Source organism: Callospermophilus lateralis, chromosome 10 (assembly GCF_048772815.1).
Source record: "Callospermophilus lateralis isolate mCalLat2 chromosome 10, mCalLat2.hap1, whole genome shotgun sequence".
Classification (NCBI taxonomy): Eukaryota; Metazoa; Chordata; class Mammalia; order Rodentia; family Sciuridae; genus Callospermophilus; species Callospermophilus lateralis.
The window spans coordinates 131,595,786-131,614,304 of record NC_135314.1 but is presented as its reverse complement, the minus strand read 5'-3'; the positions used below and the strand labels follow the sequence as shown (position 1 = coordinate 131,614,304).

General features: G+C 49.6%; 1 protein-coding gene across 5 annotated transcripts; it reads right to left on the bottom strand.

Annotated features, from left to right (window-relative positions):
• Nucleotides 1–1,720: 1,720 nt before the first annotated feature.
• Nucleotides 1,721–16,807, bottom strand: Mst1r (macrophage stimulating 1 receptor). 5 transcript variants are annotated; one of them, XM_076868378.2, is made up of 21 exons: nucleotides 16,743–16,807; nucleotides 15,315–16,615; nucleotides 11,517–11,705; nucleotides 11,310–11,438; nucleotides 10,975–11,145; nucleotides 10,295–10,455; nucleotides 9,768–9,933; nucleotides 9,522–9,658; nucleotides 8,781–8,942; nucleotides 8,592–8,685; nucleotides 8,221–8,430; nucleotides 7,988–8,134; nucleotides 7,743–7,908; nucleotides 7,475–7,576; nucleotides 7,192–7,398; nucleotides 6,782–6,862; nucleotides 6,471–6,652; nucleotides 6,267–6,376; nucleotides 5,822–5,987; nucleotides 5,272–5,408; nucleotides 1,721–2,228 (listed from the first exon to the last, which is right to left on the bottom strand). In XM_076868378.2, the coding sequence occupies exons 2-21, from the start codon at nucleotides 16,548–16,550 to the stop codon at nucleotides 1,973–1,975; spliced, it is 4,209 nt and encodes a 1,402-aa protein (XP_076724493.2). In that variant the 5' UTR covers nucleotides 16,551–16,615; nucleotides 16,743–16,807; the 3' UTR covers nucleotides 1,721–1,972. The 5 variants fall into 5 exon arrangements, with proteins under 5 accessions (XP_076724493.2, XP_076724494.2, XP_076724495.2 ...); XM_076868379.2 differs by having other exon boundaries at nucleotides 15,315–16,596; nucleotides 16,743–16,778; XM_076868380.2 differs by having other exon boundaries at nucleotides 16,383–16,779.
• Nucleotides 16,808–18,519: the final 1,712 nt, after the last annotated feature.

Here is an 18,519-nt window from a genome sequence, read left to right as displayed (position 1 = left end):
TCACAACTGAGGGCTTAGAGTTTTGAGTGACTCTTAGATCCTCAGGATGGATTAAGAAGTAAGGACTGGGGGCTGATATACCCATTCCATGGAGGTAAAACTATTTTGTAAAGGAGGTGGCTCCTCTTGCTCCCATGCCTCTCTGCCTGACCCAGAGGATGATAGCCAAGGACAAAGAATCCTAAGAGACTACTAAATGGACTAAGGGAGTGAGTTGAGTACACAAGCATGCAGCAGCTAGTATACCACTGAGCTCAGTGGTAGAGTGCTTGCCCAGCACATGGGAGGTTCTGGGTTTGATCCTTAGCACCCCATAACAATAAATAAATTAAATAAAGGTATTGTGTCCAACTTCAACTAAAATAAATAAATATATATATATATATATATATATATATATATATATATATATATATAAAGAAAAAAAGAAGTAAGGATTGCAAGCTGGAGGGATGGAGACAGTCCTGTCCAACTGGTACAGGGACACAGCTGTGGGGTTGCTCCAGGATACTCCACTTACTTCTCTCCTAGCCTTGATTAAGACAATTATCACACACACAGTGACCAAGCATGCAAGGTCACAACCTCCTTTATACCTGTGCTGAGAGGCATCAGAGGTATAGCCTATAAATAGGCAGACTGTTCCCACCCACCATTAGCTCAAAAGGCCCCTCATTTTTGGGCCCCTGCATTCCAGCAGAAGAGTCCCATTTTACAACTTACCAACCTATCCTCAGGGTCCTTCAGGTCCCTAGGTCTGAGTCTCTGGCCTGAGGTTCTTATCCCAAGGACCAGAACTTAGCAGGGAGCTCTGACCCAAACCGGGGTTCCATGTGTGACAGGGCACAGAGCTGGGGGTACAAAGAGGGGAGCTGCCCCAGCCCTTAGGGTGATCTAGAGTCCTAAGTAACATGATCTATAACCTGAGACCAGACACCCTGGTACTCCAGCTCCCTGAAACTGGGCCCAGCTGTCTGTTCAGCAGTCAGAGCATGGGGGAGGAGCAGGAGGAGGAGGAACAACTTCTAGAGGAACATGCCCCTCTAGTGGCTATTGTGTAGTGGCCTTGAGGAGTATAAATAGCTTGGGCAGTTTGTGCTTCAAAGTTGGCTCCTTGATAGTGTGGAACCCAGGCCTCTCTGCTGGTTCTTCTTTCTCAAGGTTGCAAGCACAATGCTGGCAGGTTTGGGAAGTGGGCAAGTCTCCATGTCCTGACTGTGTGTATGTATATGGTGGGTTATACTGCAGATGTAGAATGGGACCCTGAAGAAGTGCTGGGGTGGGGTGGGGTGCAGGCAACCTGAGCTATGGAAGAAACCATACTAGCTGCTGCATGCTTGTGTACTCAACTCACCCCCTTAGTCCATTAGTAGTCTCTAGTATCTGATCTATGCCTTGCTTTTAGCCCCCAGTGCTTGCTTCTAGAGCCTTCTGGCTGATCAGCCCCTTTCAAGTTGAAGGGTCTTTGTATATACTACTCACGTTACCCAAAATTCTTTCCCCCCAACTCTGCTTCTGGCTGATATTCCCCACTTGATAAGGCCTCAGCAAAAATATCACCTCCTAGGAGACTTCTCTCACCTCTATCTAAAGCAGTCCTCTTCTCCCTCATATCAGTTTCCTATTTTTCATTCACAGCATTTACCATAATTTGTATTTGAATATGCATTTATTTGTTTACTTCAAGGACTAGCGTCTCTGTGGACACTGCTGAGTCTATGTGCCCAGCAATCAGGATATACAACAGGCACTCCATAAATACATGCTATAGAAGGATCTTCCTCACTGGCTCACTCTGTTGAGGGAGGGACCTAATGTGTCTTATTCCCCTCCTATGGCCTTAGAAGGTTAAAGGGTAGAGACAAGGTGGAGGTTCAATGCTCTCTGGCCTGGAATGGCCCAGAGGCAGCTTGGGATTAGGCTCAAAGCTACTAAGCAGGTCCAGCCCCTGTGGAACTTCTCAGGGATTAGGTCAAGTGGGCAAAGGTGGCTCTGAGAGGGGCCGGGGCCTCAACATGCTCCTGTGCACAGGTGGGGATTGTAGCTGTTCTGGAAGCACATTCACCTCATCCAATGCACAGGGACCCAGATTCACATAGGCTGCAGACAGCTGCACATAGTGGTCCCCAAGCAGTGAGGCCACTACCTGTTCTACTTCCACCACTAGTGCTCCAAAGGTAGGTCGTGCTGCCGGGTCCACCTCCCAGCATTGTTGCATTACTTGATACCTGTAAGAGAAGGGTAATGTCAAAGGCAGGGTCACCCCTACCCAGGGAAAATGCACAGCCCACCAGCAGTTAAACCCTGTCAGGCCAGAGAAAAGGACATGTGACAGGGCTTACTATCCTTGCCCAGTCAGGGGCAGTTCTTTTCATCACTATGATTATTGCTGTAGTCCTGCCTTCCCATCCTGGCAAAGGGCCACCCTGTTTCAGAGGTTAAGAGCTTTGGTGCCTGTAGACTGGGATATATGATCTTAGGCAATTTAGCAAGGCCTTTCTATAACTCTGAGTTCTCCTCTGTTCACAGAGAAGTAGGGGCACAGGGCAAGAGTGCCTGTGAAATGCTTAGCTAGGGCCACCTCACAAATTCTCATGATTATCTTCAGATGCATTGATTGACTGACTGACTGATTGCAACTAATGAGGATTGAGGATTAAACCCAGGGTGCTCTACCACTAAGCAACACCATGAGTCCTATTTATTTTACTTTTTATTTTGGGGGGTACCAGGGATTGAACCCAGGGGCATTTGACAATTGAGCCATATCCCTATCCCTATTATCTATTTTATTTAGAGACAGGATCTCACTGAGTTGCTTAATGCCTTGCTTTTGCTGAGGCTGGCTTTGAACTCAAGATCCTCCTGCCTCAGCCTCCTGAACTGCTGTGATTACAAGCACAGACCACCATACTTGGCCAGCCCTTTTTATTTTTGAGACAGGCTCTCACTAAATTGTAGAGGCTGGCCTCAAACTTGCAATCCTCATTCCTCAGCCTCCCAAGTCACTGGGATTACAGACATGTGCCACTGTGCCTGGCCCCAGCCTTTTTGTAGTTTTTGAGACAGGTTCTTGCTAAATTGCCTAGATTGGCCTTGAACTTGCAATCCTCTTGCTTCAGCCTCCCAAATTGCTGGGGTTACAGATATGAGCCATAGTGCCTGGCTCCCCAGCTCATTTCTGAGAAACGATCTTGCTAATTTGACCAGATTGGCCTCAAATTTGTCATCCTCTGGTCTCAGCCTGTTGAATAGCTACAATTACAGGAATGTGCCATTGTGACTGGCTTTCACAAATCTTCTAGGAAGGAAGTAAAATGAGGATTAAAAGTCCTGAAAGAGGGCTGGGGATATAGCTCGGTTGTTAGAGTGCTTTCCTTGCATGCACAAGGCCCTGGGTTCAATCCCCCAAGCACTGCAGGAAAAAAAAAAAAAAAGTCCTGAAAGAGGAGTATTTGGGACAGCAACAGTATTTGGGCACCATTGTTCTGCAGTAAGGGTTTACCTGATGGGTCAGTCTCGGAGCATGCCTCATCATTTGGGGGATGTCATCCTTGCCTTAAATGGTAGTCTAAGTGCCCTACACATAGCATCTCATGTATGTCTCAGATTCTTTATAAGAGTGGTACTGTTGGGGCTGGGGTTGTGGCTCAGTGGTAGAGAACTTGCCTAGCATGAGTGAGGCACTGGGTTCAATTCTCAGCACCATATACACAAATATATATATATATATATATATATATATATATATATATATATATACATATATACATACATACATATACACAAATATATATATACACAAATATATATATACAAATATATATATATACACAAATATATATATACAAATATATATATACAAATATATATATACAAATATATATATATGCACAAATATATATATGTACATACAAATATATACAAATATATATATATACAAATATATATATATATGTATATATATTTTTTTCCTTAAAGGTATATATATATATATATATATATATATATATATACCTTTAAGAATGGTACTGTCATCATCCCCACGTCACAGATGAGTAAATGACTCTTGGCTTATGCCAAGATGACTCTTGGCTTATGCCCTCCCTAGGAACTGATCTAAACAGAAAAAAAAATGCCTCTCCCGAGCTCACACCCCCTCATCAGGCAGCCTGTGACCAGTACTAATTAGTGCCTTGTACAAAGATCTGGCCCCTTGGTTTCAATTTCAGAAAATTCTGAAGGGCCATTCCAGCTCAAGCAGTCCCATGGATGGGTTGCATGCAATCTCTCCTGTGTCTGTCCAGTTCTGCTTCCCTCACTGCAACCTATCAAAGAAAACTTGTAGAGAAATCTCTACCTGAGTGTGTTCAGGCAAGCCACCCCAGATGCAAGTGAGATAATTTCCCTTACTTCAAACCAAATGCCTTAGTGCATTGGGTAATAAAGATCAAGCCCAGTGAGGCATGGTGACATGTGCCTGTAATCCCAGCAACTCAGGAGGCTGAGACAGGAAGATCACAAGTCCAAAGCCAGCCTCAATAACTTAGTGAGGCCCTAAGCAACTCAGCTAGCTTAAAATAAAAAATAAAAAGTGCTGGGGATGTTGCCCAGTGGTTAAGCACCCGTGGGTTCAACCTCCCAGTCCCTAGTATCAAAAAAAAAAAAAAAAAAAGTCAAGCTCAAGAACTGTGAGGAAGGACTACTCACACCCTTTCTGGAGCCTAGCCTGGAACAGGATTTGTCAATGCCTTTCACCTGGGGTCTGGTTCTTCCTGTTCTAACCACATAGATCTGAACATAGCTGAGACATGCCTGTTGCTTAGGGAGCCAAACCCACCCTGTAGGCACTGATGACAACACAGCTGCTGCCATCCCTCTGGGAATGAGGAATCTGAAACTAGATTGAGTGGGGAAAAAAAAAAAAAAAAAAAACCCTAATCTGAAGATGCAGAGGGGCCAGTGTAGGAGCCTGAAGGTTAAGTGAGTGGAAAAGATGGAAAACAAGCCCCCTTGGCAGGAAAGCGGGGAGAAGAGCAGGGAAACCAAACCACTGGCCTCAACCCAGACTGAATTGGAATGCTGTTACCATGGCAACTGTGAAGTCCTTTCAGCATTCTGCTCTGCATGGGGGTGGGACCAGTCCATAGATAAGGAAACTGAGGCCCAGAGAGGATCCCTTTCCAGAAGGTCAGTCAGAAAGCCAAGTAGAAACTGTCTCCTCCCCTCCACCCCCATCTCTGGAGCTCATTGCCTGTTCCACATACTCACAGAGAATTGGGACAATACTCAGGCTGGGGCAGACGCCGACCCTGGGCCAGGAAATGAATGAGGTCAAAAGGGTCAATGTGGGGGTATGGTGGGGCACCCCGTGTCAGCAGTTCCCACAACAGCACACCAAATGACCACTGTGGGAGGGAAGAGGAGAGGGCACTCAACTCTCATCCCAAAATGGAGGCAGGTGGATTCCCTCCTCTACCTCCCAGAATCCTTCAGCTAGAAATATAGGACCCACCCTCTACTTGGAGCTTATTCCTCAAAACCACAAAAGGTATGTCCCCTTCCATCTCCCACCACCTCAGACTTCCTAGAGTTGGAGGTGGGCAAGCTCTGAATTGTCAAAGCCAATGAATTTACAGCTTCTTCTTGCCCTGCTGGGTGTCAGATTCTATCTCACATCTGTCCAAGAGGTGAACAAATGAGCTGTGAGGGTTGCCCAACCTGGGAATTCCCTAGGCTTGAATCAGGTAGAGCTGAATGGGAAAAGCCCAAGTGCTCAGGACATGGAGGCCCCAAGGACCTAGGGCACATGAGGTCTCACCACATCAGACTTGGTGGTAAATCGATAGGTCTGAAGGCTTTCCAATGCCATCCACTTGACAGGTAAGCGAGCATGGCGTTGCTGCTGAACACTGTAGTATTCCTTGTCCAGGACATCACGGGCCAGACCAAAGTCAGCCACCTTTACTGTGAATGATTCATCCAGCCTGGGAGGGGGAAATCACACTTAGAACTGACTCCCACCAGGCTCTGAATGCATCTGTTCCAGGGCCTTACAGAATTTCAGAGCTCCACTATCTAGTTCAAATCTGCCCTGGGCAGACAAAAAAAAAATAATAATAAAAACAAAACACAAAGGTCCAGACCAGAAAGGACATGCCCAGGGCTTCACAGCAAAGCCTGGAGTGGGCTCTTCCCTGAGGTGGCCTTGTGTAGCTGCACACTCTCATGCCCTGACCCTTTACTTCACCCCAGTTGCAGCTCACATGCAGTTCCGAGCAGCCAAGTCCCTGTGTACAAACTTCTGCTCTGATAGGTACTCCATGCCTCGGGCTACCTGCAGGCCAAAGCTGATGAGGTCCTTCACAGTGGGGTTCTAGGAGCAAAAAGTATTTGGTGAGCAACAGCAGAACAGTTCCATTTGTAGATGCTGCCCAAAGCCCTGCCCCCTAGGGCAGCTGAGCACTGACCCGCTGAGGTGACCGGATGAACTGAAGCAGGTCTCCATGGCGCATATAGGGCAACAGCACACGGGGCAGCCCCTCAGGTGGCAGCATGATACCAATGAGAGCCAGAACATTTGGATGGTGCAGGCCGCGCATGAGCAGTCCCTCTCGCAAGAAGGCTTCTACTTCCTGAACCTCTGTGATGCCTGTAGAATGGCTTGGGTCAGGCCCAGTAGTCTCCTGCTCGGGATCACTTAGATGCCAACACAACAGGAAGAAAGACCCTCCTACTCTGGGGCTCCTCTCCCTGCCCATTCAGCCTTTACCACACTTACGATTCAGCGACTTGATGGCACAGTGGATATGATTCTGAGCCTCATCTGTGTACTCTCCATGGTAGACGATTCCAAAGTGGCCTTATGAAAGGATGATGGTGAGAGGGTTCCCAGTGCCCAAGCTAACAGCACACTCTTTCATTGGCAACCAGACCTCAGACCAACAAACAGGCCAATCTGACATTAAAAATAAGTAGCAGCCACATGATGGCAGAGCCTGAAGCTCTCCCATGCCCACTCCAGAACCCACTGAAAATAGATTTTTTCCTAATCCTCATTTTACAGATGAGCAAATGGAGGCTCAGAGAAGTTAAATGGTATTCTCAAGGTGACACAGGTTGGTGAGAAAGCAGAGCAGAGCCCATGTCATCTCAGGACTCCACTGCCCTAGCCCTACCTGGCTTTCATACCTTTGCCAATGACTTGATCACTGTGGGTGATTACACGCTCATGGGGGATCAGTACATCCTTGACCTCAGCCAGGAGTGCAGAGTTCAGGTCCCTGAGCTTAATGGACTCTGTCCGCAGCAGCGGGACACAGGACCCATCCCTGTTGTCCAAAAAGGATTCTGCATGGACCCGAGTGGTAGAATCAGGACTATCAATAGCAGAGAGTTCTGTGGGGGAAAGGGAATGAGAGATAGGCTTGTGGGGAAGGGGTGGCCCTAGCTTCTATCTCCTCCTCCATCTCACCAAGGCCATGTCTATAGTCAGAGCCTAAGTGAAGCATAGGCAGGAGCGTGGGTCCATTAGTCCGGTCCAGGGATGCCAGGTCATCGAGGTTGGGAGAAAGAACTGTGGAAAGACAACCTATAGTAATCAGCTTTTTCCAAGCTCCTGGTAGCTGACCCCAACAGGGAAGTATGGGAAACCCCCAAGATCTGGGCAGGCAGAGGTGGGGACTTGGACATGCCACTATTTGGGAGTAAGGGCTAAGTCAGGATTGAAATGGGGAGCTCACCCAATTGTTTCCTCCGCCACCAGTAGTTGAAAACTAGCGCAGTGGCCATTGAAGCCATGAGCAACAGCAAGGCAAGCAATACAATAAGGAGTGTGTTCTGTGGGACCCCTTTTGGGCCTGGCTGCACCACTCTGCCAAGGATGTGACACTCACCATCCACGCAAACCTGGGGGCAGATGATATCTCAGGCCCAGCCTTAGGCACTCAACCCATGTTTCCTGTGGAAGACTAGCAGAACTTCCTACCTGCAGTGGGGCTCCATCCTTGCCAAGCTGTAGGTAGGTGGGCAGGGGACAGACCACCACGTCCCCCCGGAACTCGTGCTGGCAGCTCTCACCACCCACGGTCACGTTCACACCCACGCAGTCAGCCACAGCACTCAACCCAATATACTGCAGAGACAGTCATGAGGCCACCCAGTGGCCCAGCCCCCCACCTCCTAATCTCCCACTATCCCTTCCCCATCCTCCACACCTACCTCAAACTTAATAGTATGCTCTTCAGGCTTCAGTGGGGCTAGTTCAGCACTAGGTAGACTGGGTGGGGGTAGGAAGCGAAAGCCTGGCAGTGTGAAGCCAGCAGCTCCATCCCCCCAGGCACTCAGATTTCCTGTTACCCACTCCTGGTGACCTCGGACCACATATTCAGGCAGGCGGCATTGATGCTGCTCTGGAAATTGCCCCTCACACTGTTGGGATGCACATGAGAATGGTTAGGCAGGTGCCCCACTTATGGCTGCCCCAGTCTCGTCAGCCCAGCCCAGCACTAGTTTTCAACTACTAGTGGCATAGGACTGGAGCTCAGGGGATTGGTTTCAGCCTTTCTCCTTTCTGTCTAGCAGACACTCACCCTGTTCTCCACTGTTCCTTGCCCATCATGGAATGATAGCACTAAGTGCCATGCTGAAGTCAGATACTGGCCATGGATAGTGACATGGGAGCCTCTGTGAAAGACAGCAGGATGGTGAGTTTAGGGTACTTTCCAAACCTGGCTCCCTCATTCCTCAGAGGCCAATTTGAGCAAAGAAGTAGCACTTACGGGTATCCACAGTTGGGGCTGATGTTCAGCACAATGGGGTCTTCCTGGTAGTGGAAGGTCCAGGAGCCAGGCACCTCAGCACCTCCCACCTGCAGGCGAAGGGGTACTCTGGCCGTGGCAGCCCCAGGGGGTGTGGCACATAAAATCTGCCCCTGGCTGACCCTGTAGGAATGAGGGATTGGGCTCAGGGGCACCCCCCTTATGACAGGCAGGCTTACCTCCTTCAGGGTCTACTAATCCCTCCTAGTTCCTCTGTTGATTGTCTCCCCCACGTGCCCACACCCTCCATGGATCTGTCTGAAGATGAGTTGGTCCCAATAAGACTTCCAAAAGGGCAGGGAGGAAACAAGTCTATTAACCGGAACTAACAGACTCTGATAGACTCATAAGCGTGCGCGTGCTCTTGCTTTCTCACGCTCTCGCTCGCTCTCTCTCTTTGGTAGTGATAGGGATCAAACTCAGGGACTGTATGCCTATGTGCCCAAGGGGTCCAGCTCACACTCAAGTTCCTCTACAAAGGAACAAATGTTCTACAATTGAGCTACATCCCTAATCCCAATAATAGGCTCTTTTGCCTCTAGGATGGAGGGGGCAGCAGATCCTTATTCCTGAAACTGTCCTCCAAACTGACCATGTGACTGAGCTCTCTTCTCTTCACCCAGACAAGATTTAGGACCCCACCTGCTGGCTCCCCTGGATGAGTCCCTGTGACCTCCCATCACCTTGCCTGATAACCCTTACCGTTTCAGCTGGCACTGGGTTCCATTGACCAACACAGCTCGGCTGGTGCCTACAGACAGGCCCTGGCCTTCAAGAGTGAGACAGGTGCCCCCTGCCCGTGGGCCAAACAGGGGTTGTACTCTTTTCAGCACTGGCTCCTAAGGTGGGTATAGAGGTGGCTTAGCTGGAACAGGACTCCCACTCCAAGCCCTTCCCTTCTGGTACCACCCACTGGACAAAGGCACAGATAGGGCAAAATGTCCTTACCACAAAAGAGAAGCCTTCCAGCATAGAGATGCCTTCTACCCGGAAGTGCTTTCCCGGTGGCATATTAGTCACGATAAGGCTGATGTTGGTAGTTCCTGCTGCCTGTGTGCCCAAGGGGTCCAGCTCACACTCAAGTTCCTCTACAAAGTCCTTCCGGGGCACTGGACTAGGATGTCAGGGGACCCTTGAGGTCAGCCAGGAATCACACAGACCTGCCTGTATACCCACTACCAGTAACAGGGTTCCTCTGAGCCTGAAGATGGTGGTTCTCCACCCATGCCTTTCTCTAGGGCAGGTAAGATTGCATGGGGCAGGGACTAACTTTGCCTAGTCCATGACTAAACCAATGGGTAGGCACACGCAAGTTCAAAACAGGATAGAGATTTCTCCCTAGACACAAAGCAACCAGACCCATTGCAGCTTACCCCATACCCCCTTGTTCCTGATAAGCAAAAGACAGGGTCTCACAGGAAAAGGGTTACTTGGTTGCTCCCATCAGGGATAGAGAAGGTAGGGCTGGCTTGTACCTGAGGTTTGAGGTGTCCTTAGGCAGCAGGTGGCAGGGACTTTGACCCACAGTGACCTGATGTGTTCCCTCAGGTATAAGACCAGTAGGATGCAGGTAGAAGTTAGAGCCACACAGGGTCAGCTTTGTGCTGCCCCTTAGGGGTCCACTGTTAGGGTAAAACTGAAGTGGGAGGAACAGAGAGACTGAATTCTTGTGCAGATTTGATTTCTCTCAGCCTTATCTTCTTCTGCAGACTTCCCTGCCATATCCCTTGTTTGCCCCATACTTCAGTCATTCTGGGTCACTTGCTAATCCTCATTCAAAGTTTTTTTTTTTTTCCTTCAGTATCAGGGATTGAATCCAGGGTGCTTAACCACTGAACCACACCCTCAACCCTTTTTATTATGTTATTTTGAGACAGGATGTCGCTAAATTGCTTAGGGTCGTGTTTTGTTGCTGAGTCTGGCTTTGAATTTACAATCCTCCAGCCTCAGCCTTCTGAGCCACTGGGATTATAGATGTGTGCCACTGCACCCAGCTCATTCAAGCATTTTTCTTGCCTACCAAGTCTTTGCATGTTCATCCCTGTGCCAAAAATGCCCTCCTTAGAGATCTGCAGACATTTTGGGCCTGAGCAAGATCATGGTCAAAACTTGCTGACCACACTTCAGGCCCTGCTTATCCTTAGGGATGTTGTACCTTGGTAAGCACAGGTGGACAGTGATCTTGTTGCCAGGAGCCAGGACACTCCTTCTGCCTGCCGCACATGTTCCCACACCAGCCACAGCCCATGAAATGCTGTGCTTGTAGGCAACGCCTACAAGTGAGGAAATGGTGGCAGCCAGGCCCCCGGATAGGTACCTGGAAGACCTTGAGGTGACAAATAGGCAGTTTAGGGATGACTGGAGAAAGGAACTGGGCCCCATAGACCCTCCTATTCCCATTGTATACTGGGGTGGTGAGTCCTGTATGTCAATGCCTCCCGGGAATGAATAGAAAGGCTGTGATTCTAGACTCTGATCATGCCACCTCACCTGGTCCCCAGAGGCAAAAAGTAGGTGGTCTCCAAGGCGTTTGACATCTCGATGGATGGACTGTCCATTGTTACTCAATGAGAAGTTGGATACATACAGCAAGTAGTTGAGTGATCTGACGAGCTCCACCTGGGACAAGTCAACTGTGAGAAAAATAAGCATGGAGACAGGAATAAAAGGCCAAGGGTTGTGGGGTGAGGGACTTACCTGTAGGATACGCCCATCAGATGTGCCCATGTGAGCCACTGTGACATTGTCAATGCGTGTCACATAAAGTGCAGTGACCTGCACTGATCCTAACAGCCCATTGAATAGATCCACACGTGGGAACCTGCGGCTGACCAGCAGAGGGAAGTGGTGGCAGCTGATGTTGGGGCTAGAAGCTTCCAGGACAGGCTGAGGAGTGTCAGGGAAGAGAGAGTTAGAATTTAGCCCTGTGCACTGACCTTTTGGGACCTCAGTCAGTGATCACAGCAGGCCTAAGCTCCCACCCCTCACCTTCCCTGATGAGAGACACCCTGGGCTTGCAGATTATCTGCCTTTACTTCCCCCACAGGGCTCTTGGAGGTAGCAAGGGCAGGGAAAGAAGGAAGCCCAGGCAGGAAGGTCAGCTCTCCCTGACTTTGCCATGTCCATTCTGGCACTTACTGAGTTTTAGAGAATCAATCCCACTACATCCTCACAACCACCTATAAAGTAGAATCAAACTCAGAGAGGATTGGCCACTTGTCCAAGGCTTCAAAACACCACGGGAGAGGAACCATGGTGGAAGCCTGTGCTCTTACCCAGAGTTCTCTCCCACCCCCTGCTAGCTCTGCTGTGCCTCTGTAAGTGCACTTCAGGAAACCCTGTCTGAGCTTACGTTTCTCCACTCACATGAGGGGTTGAACTCTGAGGTTAATTGGCCAGCACAAGGTTGGTAATAGGTCCTTCTCCTGGAGACTCTAAAGGTCCTCCTGTACCTCTCACTTCCTCTGTACAGAGGGAATAAACCAAGGCCCTGTGGCTTGGGTGCCAAGCTAGGCCCCAGAAGCTGGGAGACATTAACCTCTCTCATGCTCTTAGCAAGAAGGTGATTTGAAGGCTGCACTTTCCAGGGCAGGACCATGAAAGCTTCTGGGAAAGTAGGAAGTATTGGGGCTGGGTTTGAGGTATAGGCAAAGCCCAGTGGCTAGCCCCAGGTGCTTATGATTCTCCCTTGTCAGCCCCGAGGACACTCTTTAAAGCAGAAGCCTTGGAAGTCTCCATCAGACCACCTTTATGATACCTCACTGTTAAGCAAGAGTCCTGGGAATAAGAGTAGGTGCAGAACTGGGCCTAGAAACCCATATACCCTAGTCTGTAGCCTGTGTATGTAGGAACTGAGATTGTCTTTCCTTGAGAAGAAAAGGGGCCTGGCCCTAGCCAGAAGCCTGTCAGAATGACTCAGAGACAGGTGGGGCTCTGGAGTTGAAAAGAAGCCTCAGGTCAGCCAGGGCCACACCCCTGTTTACTTGTCTGTAGATCCAAGAACTTACCTTTGGGTCATAGGCTTGACTAGGGGCCCCCAACTCCTGAAAACACTTGCCCTAAGTGTCCAGTGCCCCATGGAGAACCCACACTCTACCTAAAACCATGGAGGGTAGGCACAAGCACTGAGGTACAAAGTGGGTGCTGCCCCAGAGGCTGCAAGCCTAGTATCATTGAACAAATACTGGCTACACACCTCCTGGGAGCCTGGGAATTCTGTGGGTAGGGCCCAATATTGGTCCTACTAGTGCCTGGCACTGCCTAGTTACTAGATGCTGGGTATATTCTAACCCACTGACCCTAGCTACATTGGGGAGAGGTTTTCACTTCCTGGAAGAAAGAAGATGGGGCCAGGCAGGGCTTTCCAGCCCAGACAAGAAGTATCACCCATAGGGACTCTCCATCCAGATGTACTCAGCTGAGGGAGAGAGACTAACGATTTCCTCTCCTCATACTGGATTAAAGTTCTCTCACTTTCAGGACATTAATAGGAGCTGGAAAGGCAGTCAATTGAAAGTGTCACAACAGGGCCAGGGGCCCAGGATGACCAGAGATTCAGAGCAGCTGCTTGGTGGAAGACCACTCATCCAATATTCCATCCAACCCATATGGGCTTGCTCCTTCCTTCCTTCCTTCCTTCCTTCCTTCCTTCCTTCCTTCCTTCCTTCCTTCCTTCCTTCCTTTGTCCTTCCTTCCTTCCATACTGGAGATTGAACCCAGGGTGCTTAAGCACTGAGCCACATCCCCAGTCCTTTCTATCTATTTAATTGTTTATTTTTATTTTTAATCCCAAAGATTGAGCCCAGAGGTGCTTGACCACTGAGCCACATCCAAAGCCCTTTTAAATATTTTATTTAGAGACAGGATCTTGCTGAATTGCTTAGGGCATCACCAAATTGCTGAGGCTGGCTGAGCCAGCTGGGATAATAGGTGTGTGCCACCACACCTGATCCTTTTTATTTATTTATTTTTAATTTTGAAATAGGTTCTCACTAAGTTGCTGAAACTGGCTTTGAATCTGTGATCCTCCTGCCTCAGCTTCCCAAGCTGCTGGAATTTCAGGTGTGGGCCACTTTGCCCAGCTGGGTAGGGCTATTTCAGTGGCTTTAATGAGTTAGTTTTGGTTTTGTTCTCAGGGTTTTTTGTTTTGTTTTGTTTTGTTTTGTTTTTGCAGAGGACTCCCAATCTAGGGGGGGTGGCTCTAGAGATTGAACCCAGGGCCTCATGCATGCTAGGCAAGCACTTCATCACTGAGCTACTCAAAATAGCATTTTAAGGATTGTCTTGTTTTTTTTTTTTGTTTGTTTGTTTGTTTTGTTTGTTTGTTTTTATTCTCACTCCCTGATTCTGTGGCTGGACAGAACCTGGGTAAGGTCTGTTGGAAGGATCCCCCATTTCAGCATGGGATGTGAAACCTCCTGTCTGGGGCAGTTATGGTAGCAGGAAATATGGGGTTAAACAATTCCAAGCCCCTCCTAGGCCTTTACTCATCCCCAGATGTTTATAGTTGATTGCACAATATTGGGTTGAGGCTCCCAGAACCTTATAGAGCAAAGTTGCCTTCTCGCTGTGTCCAGGGTCCTCCTCTAATCACCCTACAGAGAATGGGTTAATGAAACACAGGCTATACAGGTTCCCCAACAAAACCTCTGACTTCCAAAGACTAGGAGGTTTCCTGAACATGGTGGGGTCAGGGGTTCTTTAGAAACTCTTGTCCCACACCCTTAGGAAAGTAGAGCAAAACAAGTGCTCCCATAAGGAAAGTAAAACTGTGTTTGGTAAGCAACCCGAGTCTGTGAAAATCTGTAAGCATCTGCCTGTATGAGAATTTGTGCCTTTATGCAAACTTTTCTGTGTGTGTGTGTCTGAGGCAGATTGGGCAGATTGGGGGGGATGTTCATCATTTTACCCAGAATTTGGGAACTGTGCTGGCAGAGAGACAATTATACAACCCTATTCTCATGTAACCAAAGAAACTACCTAAAAAACAAAACAAAACAAAACAAAAAACAGAAGCCATGATGGCTAAGATGGTGAAAACACAAAATGAGGACGTATCAGAAGCTAGCATAGGCTGGATACAGTGGTGCAGTCCTGTAATCCCAGCAGCTTGGAAGGCTTAGGCAGGAGGATTTCAAGTTCAAAGCCAGCCTCAGTAAGAGATGTGCCAAGCAACTCAGTGAGACCTTGTCTTTAAATAAAATACAAAATAGGGCTGGGGATGTGGCTCAGTAGTTGAGTGCCCCTGAGTTCAATCTTCAGTACCACCACCACCCCCCAAAAAGAAATCCAGCATAGTTGGAAGATGAGCCTCCAGGGGAGCGTTTGTTTGGCTGATTTTTCACACCACCCCAAGCCTGCATGAACTGGGTAGAAGAGAATGCTTCTCTCTGCCTACTCTCCCCCCTCCCAGGTCCTCTCAGTGATGGAAGGGAGAAGCCTGTGTTCAGCCACCAACAGACTGTTCACAGGAAAAGTCCCCTTCTTTCTGCTTACCGGGTTAGGGCAAAAACTGGGCAACTGGAAGAAGTCAAGGCCTCGTGGGAGGCCAGAATGAACTGGGGACTCACAACAGTGTTCCACACCCTCATCAATTAGGGTGTCCAGCAGGTTGATGGGAAAGGCACAGACAACAGATTTGGGACCCATGCCAGGACTGCCATTCCTGCCAGTGGTGAAGACCCCAAATAGCACTTCATTGCCCTCGGTGATACTCAGCTCAGCAGCGAGTTGGGTGCCCACTGAAGCAGAGTGGGCTGCCTGAAGGATCGGGTAGGACTGCTCCCCATCTGGGACCCCACGGCGCCGGCGTTTAGGTGCAAAATGACAGTCAAGGACCAGTTCTCGGTAGTCACTCAAATCTGCCTCCAAGGCATTGAGCCGTGCCAGGCGGGTTTGCAGGGCACCAGGAGAGTCTATCACACTGGAAGGCTGAACAGTCAGCAGGTAAACAAAGGCTCCTGCATGGAAGCTATGAACATATTCTATATGGTAGGAGTCCAAATACTTTGGCAGCACTGACAATGAGGAAAAGCCTGGTTCGAATCCTGAGGCATCTGCCTTGAGGCGCCGGATGGACACTGAGCCAGGGCTAAAGCTGGTAGCCACCTTTGCATCCAGTGAGGATGCCACATAGAAGTAGGAAGCCTGGCCCTGCTCAACCACTGTCACACGGGTGCCCAGTGGGCTGGCCACACAGTCCGGACAATCCTCAGGCCGGTTGTGATGGGCTGAGAAAAGGCAGATAGGCGCTGCCAGGTGAAGGGTTGTCCCGCGGATCTCCAGCTCATGCAGAAAGCAGCGGCCCTGCAGGCTTGAGCCACAGCTGACCAGTGCCGGCAACACCGGCTCCAGTACCAGCACCAGTGTGTCTGTGTCATCTGGTGGGCCATGGGGGCCTGGGCCACAGGCCGCACATGTCTGACAGCCAGGATCCCCGGTAGGGCCGGTGGCCAGACTCTCAATAGACTGCAGGTTAGGCCCAAGCACATGCAGGTGATTGCGTGTGGCCACAAACACCGCACTCCCATCCCCGCCGCCCTCATAGGTCGCCAAGGCCTGTACCTGGCTGCCAGCAAAGAAGCTGGGCACTACATACTTCACATCAAAGTCGCGGGAAGCAGCGTAGGGTGTGCGAGGGCACTGCCAGTCCCTGTATGACATCGTCACCGCAGTCAGCAGCAATAGCAGCAGCAGCAGGAAGAGCAGTGGCAGTAGCTGAGGAAGCTCCATCGAAGCGAGCTGCAGCCCCCTGGGGATACCTGGTTTCAGGCCTTGGCTGGGAGCAGAGGTCTGAGCTGAGATCAGCGTTGAGGAACGGTCAGAAAGCTCTTGGACGGCCAACCTCCACCCTGGGTTTCTGTGAAGCCCAACCCCTTCCACTCGGAGCAACTGATGCCAATGTACACACGGCAGCCGTCTCACCTGCCGCGGGGTCTGTGGCTTGGAATTACCCGGTGGAGCAAAGTCGACCCGAGGGCGCAGAACGGGTGCGGCTGGGCTGGGGGCGGGGCTATGGGCGGAGCCTTGTTGAAGGCCAGGCTCTCAGCCCATCTGACTCTTCTCAACGCTGGGCCCTACACTTTCTCTTGTGCGTCTATTTCTCAGGGGCCTGTGGGTGGGTGTGCGTGGAGTGGCCTGAAGAGAAAAGAGCAGGCCTGAGCCATTCCATTCCATCCCTCCAACAATCGACCATGTCTAAGTAAAAAGTGGATAGGATAACCTGGTTCTTTTGTTCTGGTGGAGGTATGTTACAGCAACACCCTGAGACACTGGTTCCCATAGCCCATCTGGGGGACCTACCGTGTGGGGAAGAGACAGGGATCTTTTGGAGTGCCTCACTTCAAGGGCAGGGACAATCTTTTTAGTTGCCTGCCCTGAGCCTTGTCAGAGGAAAGTAGGTTGTGCCCTGATCACCCAGGGCCGTATGAATTAAAATATGAGACTCATTCTCTGGACAAGAGTCAGAGGAGACTATGTGAAGGTTTAACCCTACCTCTGGTCCCTCCACTCAGCCTCAGTATGTGGAAGCCGTAGGGGGTACAAACCATAAAACTGACCTCTGGAAAGATTCCCTCCAAAGGTTCTGCTCTAGTGCCCCATGATAAGGGGTGAGGGAATGGGCTTTGGTTCCCAGGGCTTCTCTAATCTGCTCTGTAAGCCTTTTAGTCTCTGAGATAAGAATAAAGTCCTGGTTAGATGGTTAGCTAGAGTTCTCTATCCAGTCTGTAAATTGGAGGGTAGATCCTAGTTCTGCTTTGCCATCTCCTTCATTTGGACCTCAGCACTGTCTTTTGGCTAGTGGCCTCCCTCAACACTGGAGGTGGGGATCTATAACCAGATAGCCCCTTCAGCCCAGTAGGCCTGGACCCTAGAGGGAAGGGGTCCAGGTCTAACATCACTGTCACAGAGTGGTTCTGGGATATTATCAGTGGTTCTGGAGTGGATAAGGAAGCTGGGGAAGGAAGGAGCCAAAGAATTTAGCCTGGACTGGGGAGCTCTACCTCCTCCACTCCCTATCCAGTGTACACCTCACTGCCTGTACCTCCTTCCTAACCTGACATTTGCAATGCTATTCCTCTTTTCAGGAGCACCCTTTTTTTGTTCTTCTCTAAAAGCTGAGATAACACCTCTCCCAAGGAGCCATCAAGACCCAGGTCCCTCTCCTGGATCCCACACACTGTGCTACACACATTCCAGCACAGTTTACTCTTGAATATTCCTTGCTTTCTCCATTTCCTGGGCAGGATTTCCCCTCCTTCCATGCTGGATCTTCTTGAGCAGCTGGTGACTGAGAGAGGAAACGGAACATAGAGCAGTCACACCCAGTGCGCAGAAGATACCATGCCCAAGGCAACATAAAAGGCACTCCCTTCCTGATCCAAATTGGCCCGGAAATGAATAAACACCCAGTGAAAATCATGGCACCCTTCCAGCATTCCATGGTCAACACATCTAGATATAGTCACGTAGGACAGAACTGAAACGAAATACTCTCCACCTGAAGTCCATCCCACCTCCAAATGTTGGGAGAGATTTCTACCGATTGGGAGAAGACTTCACAAGCCCTCCTAAATCACCTGCCTACAGGTTTTTAGGGGGTAAAAATGAAGTGCCATCAATTGGTTCTCTGCTGCCACCATGTGGCCACATGGTGGATGACCTTCTAAGGCAAACAATCTCAATAGAGGGGTTCACAGAA